General features: G+C 33.8%; 1 protein-coding gene across 2 annotated transcripts in view; it reads left to right on the top strand.

Moving 5' to 3' along the window:
- Positions 1-17,254, top strand: part of LOC120419537 (disheveled-associated activator of morphogenesis 1) — a 136,715-nt gene that overhangs the window by 105,033 nt on the left and 14,428 nt on the right. For both annotated transcript variants that reach the window (XM_039582257.2, XM_039582250.2), the window contains exon 2: positions 9,540-10,052. In XM_039582257.2, the coding sequence (XP_039438191.2) occupies positions 9,540-10,052 (513 nt within the window). The remainder of the gene's footprint in view (positions 1-9,539; positions 10,053-17,254) is intronic.

Here is a 17,254-nt window from a genome sequence, read left to right as displayed (position 1 = left end):
TTTACAAATTTGCATACGCACGCTGTCATTAGGGTCCGTGCATGTATTCCATGCATGCTTTTTGTTCAGTGTAGCAGTTGCTTGCGTTTGACATTTTTTAGTGTGTAACCCGTTTGTTTGTCAAAGTTGAACTAAAAAGTGACGAACTGTCACTTTTACACAAGATGTTAATTTTTAGTTCAATTATATTATTTATTAACCAATCAAGATTAGCCGTGCATTTTTATTTATAAATTAACTAATTATTGCTTAACCTACATATCACACCCTGATAACGCTATTTGTTGTTGTTATCTTTGGATGCGATAATACCTAATTTAAAATCGCTTCCAACAGTTCGACTTGTCCACAACCAACTGTAAAAGTCATCCTAGACCCCAACTGTCACATAACAAAGCACAACTTGTCAAAGTGTTACGCTCGCGCTGCGCGCCGAACTGTGCTGCCAGTCAGGCAGAAAATTGGAATTACTTAGCAAATATTAACTTTAAATTTAGCGTTTGTGTTGCGTTTTCTTTTTTCGGAACAGATGCGTTACGTTCCACAAATCGGACCAAACAAAGCGAAACAAAAGACCATTGAAGATATTTACCGTTTACACGTTTATCAAAACTTATGCAAATAAACCACAAAAACAACCGGGTGGTCAAGTCGCTTTAAAAAATGAACACAAGTGCCCTTATTTGCTCTTCACCCCCTTTCGCAACGCGTAATGAACACATCAACAGAGCAGAGCTGCAACAAATTCGGTGAAATTTCCAATGAGTTTGAATTTGGTGGGGCCGTAAAATTGGACACAGCCTTAACTGCAGGGGGGTGTAATTGTAGGGCCGCGACGGCTCAGCCACGGACAGCCGGCATAAAATGGGATCAATGAAATGGGTACTTGGAGGTGGAAATAGAAATCAAATATTTTATTGATCCAATTTTAGGGTCTGACACGCTGGCGGTGTCAGCTGTTGGAATGTAAACAGTTTGGGAAGTAAACGACTGTTTGTTGAAAGTATCACCATAACTTTAAATTTCGCAGTAATTTGCAAAAAGGGCGTAATTGTCTGTTTTTGCCTAAAGTTCCGCCCTATTGTAAGATTATTTCTAGGGTTAGTGAATTTTCTATATTTCGCGGACAGCGTGAACTTCGTGAAATTTTGAGATTTCCGTGAAATCCCGTGAAATTTATCATTTTTTTCAAATCAAATTATTAAAATAACAACATAATAAATATTTCATTGAGCAGTTCTCTAGGATTTCGGTCATTCGATTTTTTTGTATTTTTTAATCCGACTGAAACTTTGTTGGTGCCTTCGGTATGCCCAAAGAAGCCATTTTGCATCATTAGTTTGTCCATAAAATTTTCCATACAAATTTGGCAGCTGTCCATACAAAAATGATGTATGAAAATTCAAAAATCTGTATCTTTTGAAGGATTTTTTTGATCGATTTAGTGTCTAAGGCAAAGTTGTAGGTATGGATACAGACTACACTGAAAAAAATGATACACTGTAAAAAAAATTTGGTTATTTTTTTATTTAACTTTTTATCACTAAAACTTGATTTGCAAAAAAACACTATTTTTAATTTTTTTTATTTTTTGATATGTTTTAGAGGACATAAAATGCCAACTTTTCAGAAATTTCCAGGTTGTGCAAAAAATCTTTGACCGAGTTATGAATTTTTTAATCAATACTGATTTTTTCAAAAAATCGAAATATTGGTCGCAAAAATTTTTCAACTTCATTTTTCGATGTAAAATCAAATTTGCAATCAAAAAGTACTTTAGTGAAATTTTGATAAAGTGCACCGTTTTCAAGTTAAATCCATATTTAGGTGACTTTTTTGAAAATAGTCGCAATTTTTATTTTTTTAAAATTAGTGCACATGTTTGCCCACTTTTGGAAAAAATATTTTTGAAGAGCTGAGAAAATTCTCTATATTTTGCTTCTTGGGACTTTGTTAATACGACCTTTAGTTGCTGAGATATTGCAATGCAAAGGTTTAAAAACAGGAAAATTGATGTTTTCTAAGTCTCACCCAAACAACCCACCATTTTTCAATGTCGATATCTCAGCAACTAATGGTCCGATTTTCAATGTTGAAATATGAAACATTTGTGAAATTTTCCGATCTTTTCGAAAACAATATTTTCAAAATTTTCAAATCAAGACTAACATTTTAAAAGGGCGTAATATTGAATTTTTGGCCCTTTTGAAATGTTAGTCTTGATTTGAAAATTTTGAAAATATTGTTTTCGAAAAGATCGGAAAATTTCACAAATGTTTCATATTTCAACATTGAAAATCGGACCATTAGTTGCTGAGATATCGACATTGAAAAATGGTGGGTTGTTTGGGTGAGACTTAGAAAACATCAATTTTCCTGTTTTTAAACCTTTGCATTGCAATATCTCAGCAACTAAAGGTCGTATTAACAAAGTCCCAAGAAGCAAGATATAGAGAATTTTCTCAGCTCTTGAAAAATATTTTTTCCAAAAGTGGGCAAACATGTGCACTACTTTAAAAAAAATAAAAATTGCGACTATTTTCAAAAAAGTCACCTAAATATGGATTTAACTTGAAAACGGTGCACTTTATCAAAATTTCACTAAAGTACTTTTTGATTGCAAATTTGATTTTACATCGAAAAATGAAGTTGAAAAATTTTTGCGACCAATATTTCGATTTTTTGAAAAAATCAGTATTGATTAAAAAATTCATAACTCGGTCAAAGATTTTTTGCACAACCTGGAAATTTCTGAAAAGTTGGCATTTTATGTCCTCTAAAACATATCAAAAAATAAAAAAAATTAAAAATAGTGTTTTTTTGCAAATCAAGTTTTAGTGATAAAAAGTTAAATGAAAAAATCACCAAATTTTTTTTTACAGTGTATCATTTTTTTCAGTGTAGTCTGTATCCATACCTACATATTTGCCGAAGACACCAAATCGATCAAAAAATTCCTTCAAAAGATACAGATTTTTGAATTTTCATACATCATTTTTGTATGGACAGCTGCCAAATTTGTATGGAAAATTATATGGACAAACTAATGATGCAAAATGGCTTCTTTGGGCATACCGAAGGCACCAAAAAAGTTTCAGTCGGATTAAAAAATACAAAAATTAAAATTGAAGAAAAAAGACCGATTTCGTAGAGAATTGCTCCATTCATAAAGACTTTTTAAGTGAATTTCACTAGTTTTCAATTGAAAAGCGTATGAACCATTCTTCAAATGTTAGCAAAACATACATTAACATGAAATTCATACAACATTTACTGAGAAGTGAATGCTGCGAATACTTAAATGATGTTAATAAAAATCAGTCAAGAAGAAAAAATATTCTCGGAATTTATTTTTTATAAATTGTGTCTCATTCATCCAAAAATTGTTAAAACTGACTAAACAAGTATTTGTTTTTTTAATTGCACAGATTTTTTTTAAATTGTATTGATTTATTTTTAGACATAAATAAAATGCAAACATTCATGTAAAAGTAACATTCGATAAAGATGACTACCTTTTCCTCTGGTCAATGATATAAATGGAGGAGCAAAACAAAATAGATTGAAAAATGTAATTCCATCAGAGAAGAGTAAGAAAAATATTGAGAAAATAGATTGCTATTTTCTTAATACTATAAATAAATTTTTCTTAGGAACTAACTGAATTTAGCATGTTTTTATTCGCCTTTCCCCTCTGCATGTTTGTTATACCAATTTAACTATTATTTGATTTGAAATTTGAAAGATATAATTTTAAAAGAAATTAAAAAATTCAAGCTTGGTTTATTCCAGATAAAATAAACAGTTTTTTTTTTTTTTTTTAAAGATACCTTTTAAGAACATTTTAAGGTTTTTTCTGAGTCCTGTTCAATTTTTACGATATTTCATTATTTTTGTGGATGGTTTCCGTGGAAGTTAAAAAACTTTTTTTTTTGTTTTCTGATTTTAAATAAAATTTTTAAGATTTCGTTACAGATCAAATTATTTTTGCCTATTGATTTTTAATTTAGTTTTTGAAAAGTGAGATGAAAACCTTAAAACTATTTTTAGTGGGCAAAATGTCGCAAAAAAGTTATTTTAATTGTTAAATTGTTTTGTTAAATTTGGCTTTGATATGAAATTCAATAAAATGTACAATGATAAACTAGTATCAAATCAGCGAAAACTGTTTAGCTATATTAGTCGAACATTAAAAAAGCAGCTCAATAAATAACAAAACGCATGCCCTACATTTTGATTTTAATATATATATAGAGCCCATCCATAAACCAAGCGGATTTTTTAAAAAAATAATCAAAGTTTTTTTGTGTCACGTTCAAATTAAGTTAAGATTTTATTAGTTTATTGAACAATATTATGTAATAAGCATGAAAAGTAGTTTCGGTAAGTCTAACATAAGATTTTCAAAGTTTTTTTAAAATATTTTTCACGTTCCGCGAAATTTCCGTGAAATTAGGTGTTTTGAAATTAAGGTCCCCGTGAAGTTTGCAATTTTTAAGCGTGAAAAATCACTAAGCCTAATTACTTAATTAAATGATGATAGAACTTTCTATAAACAATGTTTGTTTTTTATACTTTGCAGCAAGCTATGCAGTCTCTCAGAATCGCATACTTCGATCCATCGTTACCTTAATATATTCTCTTGCTCAATACCTCTTTACCTCGATGGTCACCTGGATTTAAAAAAAAACTCTCTTTCTGTCATTCTTTTTACAGCAAACATGTCACAAGATATCACATAACCGACAATTTCTCTGTGAAATTATTCATTGCGAACATCGTGGTGGCTCCACCCAGTTTGACCTTTTGTTATCTCAACTTTATCAAAACAAACAAAAAGGTCTCTTTATCTCACCTTCACCAAACAAAGCTGCACTTATTAGTTTCTCAAAAAAAAAAAAAACAGAGAAAACATATTGCACCACCACAATGGCAATCCAAAAGCCGATGAGGCGCGACAAAATGTCGGTGGTAAAATTTATTGGATTTAATTATAGAGACCATAGGTATATTAGGGTGGCTGTAAAAACAAAGTGGATCCGCAAAGATTTTCGTTTGGTCTCTCTTTCGAAACATTGTGATGGCGGATAGAAGTAGCCAGATCGTAGGTCTATAAATTTGATTAAGGTGTAAAAGGTGACGTTGGGCTTTTGTGGACTTATGGATTATGTTATCTCATCGCAATTTTGTGGACTTTTGGTTATGCTTTGAAAAAATGAGGGAGAGGGAGAGGTTTGTGAGACTACTGTGGTTACGTTTTAAATGGGTTATAGACGGGATTACGAGACAATTTTTGTTTTATTGATTCTTTTTAGTATTATCGTTACATCAAGTTAAAATACAACTCCAAACGCGTGCAGATTGGTGATTTGCTAAAATTCTGACCCTAGAATTTATTTATCTTTTTTTTTTGTTTAATTGTTCTGTAAAAAAAAAAGTAGTTTATTATGGTGTTGATATTAAGATATACTTAATACATTACTTTTTAATGATGCAATTCTTTTAACCAAACGCTTCCGTTGATTTTTATGACAATTCCACTCAAGTGAAAACACACAAATCGCACCGAAAAAGCCACTTACAAGAAGCCACCAGAGTGAAATTAAATCCTCGAGCTTTCGCATCGTATTCCAGCCACATTTTCCAAATTCCGGGCTCGATAATTCGCGTAAAAGTTTGCTGAAAGCTCTCGGCAAACGGATGCTTCGAAGAAAATATGTTCACCGACATCCACCAGCTGATTTGCTGCGGCATCATGTACGAGTAAAGCTCAGAATCATTTCTGGTCGTCTTAAGCCATAATGCAGTTTCTTCACAGGATATAATATGGACGCAGTCTGTGTCGTCTCTCTTGACTTTTTCCAGCAGCGTTGGGTAGACATCATTCAATTCTTCAGCTTCCTGTCGATAAAGGTCACAAATGCGATGATTTGAGCGTCCAAATTCTTCGATTGTTCGCAACTGTGGCTCAAATTTGTTATTGTTCATGAAGCTGATCAATTTGGCTAGGTAAGCTTCACCGACTAGAAAAAACAACCAAGTTAATACGATTAGAATGATACGTTCAAACTTTCTCAATTGGTAGCTGTGGACCGTTAGTCCGAAGAAATACGCCGCCAATATATCACGTGGGAAATGCTGTTTAAGGACTCGATTTACTGATGTTATTACAAAAATTAAGAGTAATATTCCTGTCCAACAGCCGCTTTTCAAAGGTATCGTAAGGTAGGGAAAGAAAGATCCAATCGACGTTTCCTTGATGTGCAAGCACATGCCACCAAACGAGGGAATAGCAACAAGGTCAAGTCCCTTGTAAAATTTGGTCACCCTATATAAGGGGAACATATTCAACACCTTATTTCTAAACATTGTGACGAGATCCGTTTCCGGGTAGTTAGAAACCCAGACGGCACTGGCGTTAATGTTTCGCGCGTAGACTTCGATCAGTTTGCCAAAAATTCCCAAGTCTCCAGTCAAATAGTAGGGTAAATACACAAAATTAAGAGTCATTCCAACCTTAAATGGATATCCCTGAACGTCGCGGAGTTTATCGCTGGCCAGGAACTTCAATGCACTTTCATCGTCCAAATACTGAATGCTCGTTTTTGTAAAGTAATCGAAACTAAACATCTCCGTGCGATCTTCCAACTCAAGCAAAAACACTGAATTCAAAATTCCAAATCGAGTCACAATTTCACCAAAAGATTCCAGCAGCACTTCCCCGTCAGAAACGACCACAAACCAAGCGGTTCGATTCCACTGGGGTCCTTCAGCTAAACTATCCAACAGCAACTCAAGAGTATCCCGTTTGGACACAATCGCCACCACCAGGGAACACTTCACCCCAACGGCATTAAAAGTTTCAAATTTACCAGACGAGACGATGGTTCGAGGATTGTGACTTTGCTTCAAAATTTGTCCAAATGAGTTAAATGTTTCGCGCAGGCTGTCGTCCGCGTAAAGGCAAATGTGGGGAAAAATTTGCTCAAATTTATCAGAGAGAATCGTGTCTAGAAAACTGGAATTTTCTAAAGATTTAGTTTGGTCCAACAGGACCACAACAAGTACTGCAAGTGTTGCCTTCATGACTGCTGAAAAAGTACTGTAACTTTTGTTGAACACATTTTTCGAAAAACAACTCAATTAGGTCTAGGTTATCGTCCTGTAAATCTTGATTCAAATACAATGTTGTTCAGCGTTTATTCTTGCAGCTTAAGATTTTCTCACGATTGTTTTGTATTTGAAAATGATACATAATAGCTGAAAATTATCATTATCAGTTGGTATATCAAGGAAAAAAGGAACCTAAAACTTAAAAATTGGCTTTTCTCTTTACCAAATTTCTATGTTTTGTTTAAATCAATTTGATTTTTGAATTATTTTTATTCTTTTTTGTTTTTGTTTTAAAATTGGAAACGGATTTTGAATCAAGACTAACATTATAAAAGGGCCAAACATGCAATTTTACGCCCTTTTGAAATGTTAGTCATGATTAAAAAAATTAAAATATTGTTATGGAAAAGATCGGAAAGTTTCACGAATGTCTCATGCTTTAACATTGAAAATCGGACCAATGGTTGCTGCGATATCGACATTAGATAATGGAGGGTTGTTTGGGTGAGACTTAGAAAACATCAATTTTCCTGTTTCTTTTTCTTTAAGCCGCTGTATCTCAGCAACCAGAGGTCCAATCTTCAATTTCTCTTAGACAATTTTATAGCAAATTTTCTGAACTTTAATATAAAAATATTTTGAGAAATGGTCACCCATGGTCCCCATTTTTTAAAATCGAAAAACTTCGAATATTTCGCTAAAATCAAACCTTTGGTGGCTATATCTTGAAAACGAAGCCCTTTATCAAAACATCTGTAAAATACCTTTCGATTGCAAATTCAATTTTACACAATAAAAATTGGTAAAATTATTTTTTGTGTAAAATTTCGATTTTTTTTCCTAAAATCACTGTTTTTTTTCAATAATTTATAACGCGGCGGAAGATTTTTTGACCTTACTTCTCTATGGCTCAAAAGTTGCGGGTTTTGGTCTTCTAAAAGATATCGAAAAAATATCGAAACCCAAAAAAAATACGTATTTTGAGAAATTGAGATTTTGTGAAAAAATTCACTCAAATGTTTCAAATATTTGTATATTTAGGAACCATTTTTGTATGGACAGCTGCCAAAATTGTCCACGAGGGAGGGGGGTGTGGTGAGATCTTCAATAAATATCCACGTGGTTTATGGATGGTCCCTTACCTGCTATAAACCTACATTCACGTACGCATATCGACTCAGAATCAAATGTCTGTGTGTAAGTATGAACGTAAAAACAAAAAAATGTCACTCAAATATCTCGGAACTGGCTCAATGTATTTATGCTAGATTAGTTCCATTTAACAGTCTGGACCCGAAGCCTGATTTTTCTGTTACATTCTTATTGGAATTCCATAACAAACTGTAACGGGAACTGCAGGCACCGGGTCCAGACAGTTAATCCGGTTTTGTGTCTCAGAAGTCCACATTAAAAATTATTAAGTTTGACAGAGTACTTTGAAAATTAAACACAACAAAAGATATAAAATCTAAATCAAAATCAAATAAGATCAAAAGATATAAGTAGATGTAAAAAAAATCTGATTTGCACATCCGACTCGGATGTTCAAATCAAATCATGACAAAGCATGCATTAAATTGGAAAAAAAACTGGAAAATCAGTTTAAAAAACACACACAAAAAGCCGATGGATAATAATCAAAGGTTTATGGAAAAACATAAAACGCCATTCAAAAATAACGCAAAACCCCCAAAGAAAAAAAGGTGAAATTTAACCGGAAACGGTCAAATTTTCACTGTTCTAAAAAACTTGTTGCTCAAACGCCCTGCCTGAAAATATAAAAGCAATTATGTAGAACCACAAAAGTGGCTTGAATCGAAGAATTTCTCTTGTCCTCTTAAAAAAGTGAAGCATCATCACTTCCCATCTTCCTAATCAATGATCAATGATGATTGTCTTTTAATGTGCGAAAAAAAACTAATTTTAGATAAAAAATGTATTCCTTTTAAGGTAACTTAACAATATGACGTTTCAAACAAGGCTACGTCCTTTTGAAAAATTACATCAGAATAGAAAAACAGAATTACTGAAAATCAAATACAGCCTTGTGGATTTTTTTTATCAAATGTTTTTTTTTCAAAATTGTTTTTAATGTAATGATAATATTTGTAAATGACCCAAGTATACTTTTCTGAAAACATCAAGCGATAAGGAAATCGGTTCGCCAGGTGCAATTAAAAAAAATGTCTTTCATTTTTATGTGAATAACTGTATGGCGAATGTTATTGCAAAACTTATATTTTAATGAAATAATATTTTCTTAGGATAATTTTTTGTGCTTGATTCGATTATCCGAAGGTTTGTATGGGACTTCGGATAAGCGAAATTTTGGAGAATCGAGGCTAGACTGTACTTTTTTGAGCGATTTATAATCCTTAATTGAATTATCTATAACTAATAGTATTCTTTCGCCTTCTCTTTTCCAGGGTATCCCAACGTGCCCGATCAGTCTCACAACCCTGCGCACGCGGTTGCCAGACGTTGGCAACTGGAGTTTGCCCCACATATGCAAGGAAGCTGTCACAAACCAAAACAACAACCAATACACCACCAATAACAACACTGGCCCGGACGGAACGCCCCTCGGCAACGGACTCGGGATCGCGGCCATTTCCAGCGGCAACTACAGCACAAACCTCGCGACGGCTGCGGCGGACGCGTTCTACCAGCCCCAATCGCTGGGGGCCCTGTCCACCGTGACCACGGCCACGACCGTCACCAGCTGTGGTGGTGGTGGGGGTAGTGGCGGCGGCGGGTCAACACCGGCGACAACCCAGCAGCCACTGCCGCAGCAGCACTACCTCCAGGCGGCATTCCAGCAGCACGCGCAGTTCCAGCACCAGCAGCAGAACCACCAGACCAGCCTGCACAAGTTCTACAAGCAGCACAAAAAGATGCCGGCCTTCCGGGGCAGACGCGGCTGGTGCGGGTGTTTACAGGTTGGTGGACACTTTTTTGTTATAAAACTGTTATAACTGGCAGCACTTATCATGACAGAGCTACGTTTGACAGATGCTTACCTCTTTAACATGACTTACCTTGATTCTGGTCAACGCATCATTGTAAACAAGTTGAAGGTAAGCATCTGTCAAACGCGTGGCTAAAGTTGAAGTTATTTTTAATTTATGTTTGGGAAACAAAAGATTGAGTGACCATGACATTCGAGCGCGTGACAACGATCTGCAGTCCTTCCCAGAAGTATTCTGATTTCTTCATAAATTCACCTCAAAACAGGCTGATGAATGTGACTCTTCTCGGCTTAATCAGTTCCTACCGCGAATAATAAACCGAACCCGAATATGGTAATTTCATGGCCTACTGTTGTTGTGACCCGACAACCCGACACCCCGTGGTCTCCGCCAAGTTCAAGTCTGGTCATCGTTGCGAGAAGACCTCCGACAGATAACCTCCTCCTCTTTTGCAATCCTCAATACAGCCAATAAAGAACCCTATGCAGCAGGCAAGCACTTAACACCCCTGTAAGTGCACTCTGAGATCACCGCCAACTTCTGTTGCGTACATGCATCGCTAACGCGACATCGGCCAGCCTTCTGCGATCGCATGCATAATTTAATGCGCAAATTTATGCCTCGTGACATAATCAATCGCAAATCAGCGTAAATTACGCGTCCCGCAGCATCGGCAGCGGGGTGTGAAGTTGTCGTAAGAAAATTGCAAAAATGTCAGTTTAGTAATAAAATTAAATTTCTAGAAAAAAGTACTTTAATTTTAAGAAATTATAGAATATTTCAAACATAAGACATTTATACCTTTATCGGTGCTGTCGCTGTGAAACAAATCGGCCGTGACAAAAGTCATAAATAAGACATATTTCCCTTAAGATGCAGCACTCTTTACAGAGTGACGGCGGAGAAGAAGAAGGTGCCGGCACAGCAATGAGCGTTAATTTGCATCGATTTGCGTACAACGCGTTTTCATCATAATTTGCATACATTAAACTGGTTAGCGGGAGACCTTCTTGGCTTTTTCATTGATGCTTTTTATGAAATAAACAAATAATATTCTTACAATTTTGGCAGTTGCCGATACAAAAATCCTATTAAAATTTAAAAAAAGTAATTAGTGGACCAATTTTCGTAAGATTTGTTGTCCTCAGAAAATATCTTGGAACCTCACTTTAAACTAATTTAGGTGATTTACGATTAAAAAAATGCAATCAAATAGTTCAACCAACTTTCAAATTTGGAACATTCCTGTTAGGGTATTTTGTTGAAATCAATTAGGCCATTGCTTGTAACAGTTTAGTAAGGTTGTGTTCAGTTACAGTTCAGTTAAATGAGGATAGAAAGTATTGGCAATTTTCGAAAATAAATCGATTTTTAGGCAATTATTGTAACACCCGAAAATCCTCAATATCATAAAATATTAAAAATCTGTATCTTGAGAACGAATTATCTTTTCGACATACGTATTGCTAGTACTTCTCAGACAAAAACAAGTTACTTTCTATCATAAATTTATCCATTATTTTAATTCTAACTTTCAGTTTTACACAAAAAGTAAGATTGGGCAAAATGACCATACATTGGAAATGTTTTAGACAACAGAAATATCCATCTTTTGAGCTATAGCACAAGTTGTTCAAAATTCATTTGGCAGTGTTGCCCATTTTTCGATATAAATCACGATTTTTGGAAAACGTGGAAAAAATCAAATTTGTAATTGAAAAGTAGGCTTTCTAAAAAAGTGTCCACGTGGTTTATGGATGGTCCCTGTGAAAAAAATTACAATTAAAGATTATTTAAATAATCCTTTTAAGTAAACTTTATTCTGTTTTAGTTTTTAAACATTTTAGGTACGATACTTAAAAAAGTTTTCAAAATGATCAAACTTTCATCACAAAAAAAACAGTGCGATTAAATAAATTATAGCACGCATTTGGCAGAAAAATAGTTTTTTTCTTTTGTGATAAAAAAAATGGGTAAGTTTGCTTAATAGAGTCCTAAAACCCTATGTATATTTCTGATCACTTTTTTCATTTAATTCAAAAAAACATTGACAAGACAACATTTTACGATGGATCAACTATGGTTCCCTTAGAACAAGCTGTCAAGTAGGTTGCTTTATATCAAAAGGGCCTCGAAATTATTTTTAAAAATTTGAATTGAAAATATATTTTTAATCCTTTGTGGTCGTACAAAGGGTCATTGTACTCAGGAAAATAAGCTTCATCGTTGTGTGCAAAAAAATTTCATACATTTCGGAAGTAATATTTTTTTAATATTGAAAATTTTCATAAAACTACGTATTTTCGAAAAATTACTCAAATAACAATATAGGTCTCAAATTATCGGGATTTTTTCATACATTTCGAAAATAATAACACAGTTTTTTTTAATACTCAAAAAAACGAAGTTGACTTTATAGCTGTCGGCCACCATTACTAGTACCAACCACTAATGTCTTCCTTTTTATCTACAAGGACTTCGCCGCCCTGGGCTCCTAAGTGTATGAAAGTATGGCACGGAGCGACGGCGCCGAATACCCATATTTACACACAGAATTTTAGAGCGCCCGCCGCGGGATTCGAACCGTCGACCTCTGGATTGTGAGTCCAGTGCGCGGTCCGATTGATCCACACGGGAGGGACAAATACTACTCAACATTTTCATAAAACTACGTATTTTCGAAAAAAAATTCAATGTTTCAGTATTTTACAATACGGTTATCAAACAATCGGGATTTTTTCATGCATTCCCAAAGAAATAACACATTTTTTTTAATATTTTTTTTTCAAAAACTACGTATATTTGAAAAAAAAAATCTCAAAGTTTCAGTCAGTTCAGTTCAAAACTTAAATTTTGAGTATTTTTTGAAAAATTTGAGTATTTTCATAAATTTGTTTTACCACTTTCGAAATATACGAAATAATCCCGATCATTTGACAACCATATTGTAAAAAAAACTGATATTTTAGTATTTTTTTTCGAAAATAAGTATTTTTAAGATTTTTTTTATTATTTTCAAAAATCTGTTTCAATGTTTTTAAATGTAAGGAAATCCTGATCATTTGATACCCGTATTGTTAATACTGAAATTTCGAGTATTTTTTTTTTTTTTTGAAAATACATAGTTTTGTATATTTTGTACAGACAGCTCACACACTTAATGGATTTCAGTCAAAAAAAAAAATCGAACGCTAAAAAACTGCTCAGACATCAAGAAGTTACAAATCGACTAAAAGTCTTGTGTTCATCTTGACCTTACTGACCTACCCTTGTCTGAATTACACGCCATTGGATTCAATATCAAGGGGCGACACAGCATGCCGTCTCTGCCATGTATGGAATTTCATTAATTTTAATTTTTTAATTTTAATCTTTGAGAGAGGACGAATACCTTTTTATTTCGATATGTCACGGAGGCTACGAACATGCATGCTTGCGGAAGAAATACAAACTTAAGGTCAATGTTGAAAAAGTTGACAGGAGTACGTGAATTTTTGGTTATTTTTTTGCAAATTCATCAAAAAATCAAAAACTTTTTTTAATCAATCCAAATCTTCTTCCAAACTCGTCTGGCAATAAAAAAAATCCAAACCTTTGTCCAGACTCCATTAATCCATTCACAACACGGAAGACACGTCGATCGTCAGTTCGCACCGGTGCCATAAAATGAACTACATTCCCGGGAACACCCAAAGAGACCTAAACAACTCACGATTTTTTATGATCAACAAGCGGGCTCGTCTGGACCGACCAGAGTAATCTGCACAACTCCAGATCCATAAATTAGCCTGCTAAACATGTGTGTGCCACTGCTAAACATCGTGCGCCGACAAGCCATCACAGATCCAAGCAAGCCGACTGGGCCACTGCGAGCTTTTAATAAATCATTCAATCGATCGGGTTGGATAAGCTGTCAAAAGTATACTCTGGACACCTTGAAAAAAATACTTCAATTATTTATTTTTTTTGCGTTTTAAAAATAAATAAATTTTATTTAATTATTATTTAAAAAAAATACAATTTTTAAAGTAGTTCACGATTTGCTGCAAGGATGTTACACAACGCAGTGGTGTTTTTCGATTTGCATATTGGGCGCGATATTCTGCGATCTTGTTAAAAGAAGTAGGCAGTGTAAAAACAGATGCTAAACCAGATTAAACCGATCGATCCTCGTGTGTTTATCGCGCCTACTCTGATCAGATGGCGTTCATTAGGCAAATGTATCGATTTGATTACCCTGAGTTTTTCTACCTGCAACCAAACACATGCAGGTCGTTTTGAGACGGAAACAGTTTTAAGCCTACTTTGTGACTGATCGATGAGTACTTCAGCAAGTTTTCATGTGTAATTTTTGCAAAAGAAAATCGCTTCAAATTTCAAATGAAAATCACTTTCCCAGATCGCAACCTTCCTATACTTTTCATATCTACCATTTTTGTGTCCAAGACGGGAAATTTATGAGATCGATCCAAGAGTCCTCTACCCACCAGTCATCAGTAGCTCATATGGGTAGAGTGTACTCTTATGTTTAGTAAAGTGAGTGTGTGTCTATATTATTGATTTTCATACATTTGCCATTAATCTTGTGCTGCTGCAATAAAACTCGCACGGCACAGCAAACGCCTAATAATACGGTCGGTTCCGATCGCTTGGTATATACAGCAAGAAGGGTAAATTTATGAACATTTGCACGGCGATTTCCGTCATACCCGTGTCGTGCTCGGTGTTTTGTGCAATGCACGTGGTGGCAGTGTTATAATTCTGTTTGCTGAGATTTGCTTCGCCAAGTTAACACTTGGATTATGAAGTTATTAGCGACCGGATGTTTACGCTGGAAAGAAACGGTTTTGAAGATCTCAGTTTGCCATATCGAGGTTGGATATAGTCTTTTTCAATCAAAACATTTCAAAATATACCAATTAATATCTTTTGCTTTAAAATTAAACTGTAATGATGAAAATATAAAAAAAATAATAAAAATGAATTTTCAAAATATGCATGCCGATACTTTAGAAATTATTTATGGTTTGTTTTTCATATGGACTCAACCCAACGAACATTGACATAAAATTCCAGATTTTCAATGCTCGCAAAGTTTAAGATTCTACATGATTTATTTGCATGACACCTGAATTCTACAAATTATACAAAATTAGTGTTTCTTCTTAATGTTATAAATTGAAGCTTTCGTGAAATTTCTTTTATTCGTAACAGCAGTTTCTAAAATATCGTCGATTGAAAATGAGTGCTAAATGCATACTAAATTGGTAACACCAAGGTAACACTGTGAATAACTCATACTCTCATCATTTTAATTTTTGCTCATCCTTTGATGACCAACTTTTTAAACTTTTCGAATAAAATATTTCTAATTATTTTCATGGATAATTTTTTTAAGAAAAATACAATTTTTAAAATGTTTAACAAAATTTCGAGTTTATTGTCTATACTTTCCAAAGGAACATTTTTTATTAAAAGCGTTCATTATACATTACAAACTATTTTTCTCAAATTGACTTATCAAAATTTCAAAAAACGGTTTAAGCATGCGACCATTTTCTCAACATACAAATATTTGCATTTATTTTTCATGTCACTTTTGTATGGACAGCACCAAATTTATATCAAGACTTTCTTTTTTTTTTGCGAAAAGCTAACGAACTACATTGCAAAATTTAAATAGATTTATGTTGAAAGGCAAACTAATTTTTAGTTAGTCCCGTTCTTTTTTAATAAACACCTAGTTCAGTTTTAGAGCAGACCATTACAAAACATTTTATGTATAAACACTAGAAGTTTGCTTGTAACCAGCACGAGTTAACTCGTGATGATTACAAGCAAATCCCTTACGTTTACACATTTTTCTGTAATTGTCTGCTCTACAACTTTGTAAAACATTGTTACACTCTAAAAAATAACCATGCAAAATTACAAGAACACGAAATTTTAAAATGAAAAACTTTGTTCTAAATGAAAAAAATGACCCTGCTAGGTTATTGCAGATTCCAAAAGTACATTAAATTTTCCATAAAATGACGTGTCCCAAACAGTCGAGTAACAAAAAATGGTTGAATTTTTGAAACCGTTTTTGTCATGTTTTTGTATTCCTTTTCGATGAAATTTTTTTTTTTCGGAGTTCTGAGTGAACCGTCAAATCGGGTCAATTTCACATAACCTTGACATCAAATTTCCAAACCATCACCATTTCATACAGCAAATTATTGAAAAACACGTCCTTTTTTGAATGTTCAAAAATTAAGCTTGGTTTCGTATTCAGCGACAAAAGTCACCTCTTAGGACAAAGTTTCACGCAAATCGGGGACAACTTTTCCGATTTCGTGTGAATGAATATGAATTTTTGAAAAAAAAATGTTTGGTAAAAAATTAAAACCTGGACCAAAAAAAAACATTTTTTAACCCTCTACAACCTAACCCCGCCTTTAGACGGGCTTCGATCTAAAAAATCGCCAAAAATCAATTTTCCAACCGATTTTTGATCTTTCAAAAGCATTGGAAAGAAGAACTCTTAAAATTTTACAAAATTTCAGGGTTGCAAGTATAACTTGTTTTATGTGACTTTGCCAATGTTTTAAAAAATGTCATTTTTTTAGGGGTCAACTTTGGCCGTGTTTTTTACTAACATTTCCTATATTTTCAGTAAAAAGAAGTACATATGCAGTAATTTTTGTAGTGTCCCAGACTATGCCTCTACGCATTTTTTTACAATTTAAATAATGATGGTGCAATTCTATAGCAGAAAATGTGAAAAACATGCAAAAAATTGAAAAAGTGACTATAAAAACGTGAAAAAATTAGATAGGCGAAATGTAATTATATTAGGTGGTAGAGTAGGCCAAATACTACCAAAAACAAACATAAACTTAACTGCCCATGTGCGCATAAATGTCCCATATGCAAAAACAGCAAGCTGAGAAAAACGCATTTGAAGTTTGTCCCATACATAAGGCTACGTGTTAAGTTTTCGCGAAAAAACTGGATTTCCTCCTGATTTCTAGAATAAAGTACTGGATGTTATAGGCTTTTCAGAAAGAGCACACGATTTTGATTCAAACTGCATCATTAACTCAAAAGTGATCAAAATGCATATGGGACATTTATGCAACCAGGGGCAGTTAACAAGATAAATGCAAATTAAAATACTAAAAATTAAC

Source organism: Culex pipiens, chromosome 3 (assembly GCF_016801865.2).
Source record: "Culex pipiens pallens isolate TS chromosome 3, TS_CPP_V2, whole genome shotgun sequence".
NCBI classification, from domain to species: Eukaryota; Metazoa; Arthropoda; class Insecta; order Diptera; family Culicidae; genus Culex; species Culex pipiens.
The sequence above is the reverse complement of the archived record's forward strand: the minus strand, read 5'-3'. Positions and strand labels throughout refer to the sequence as shown.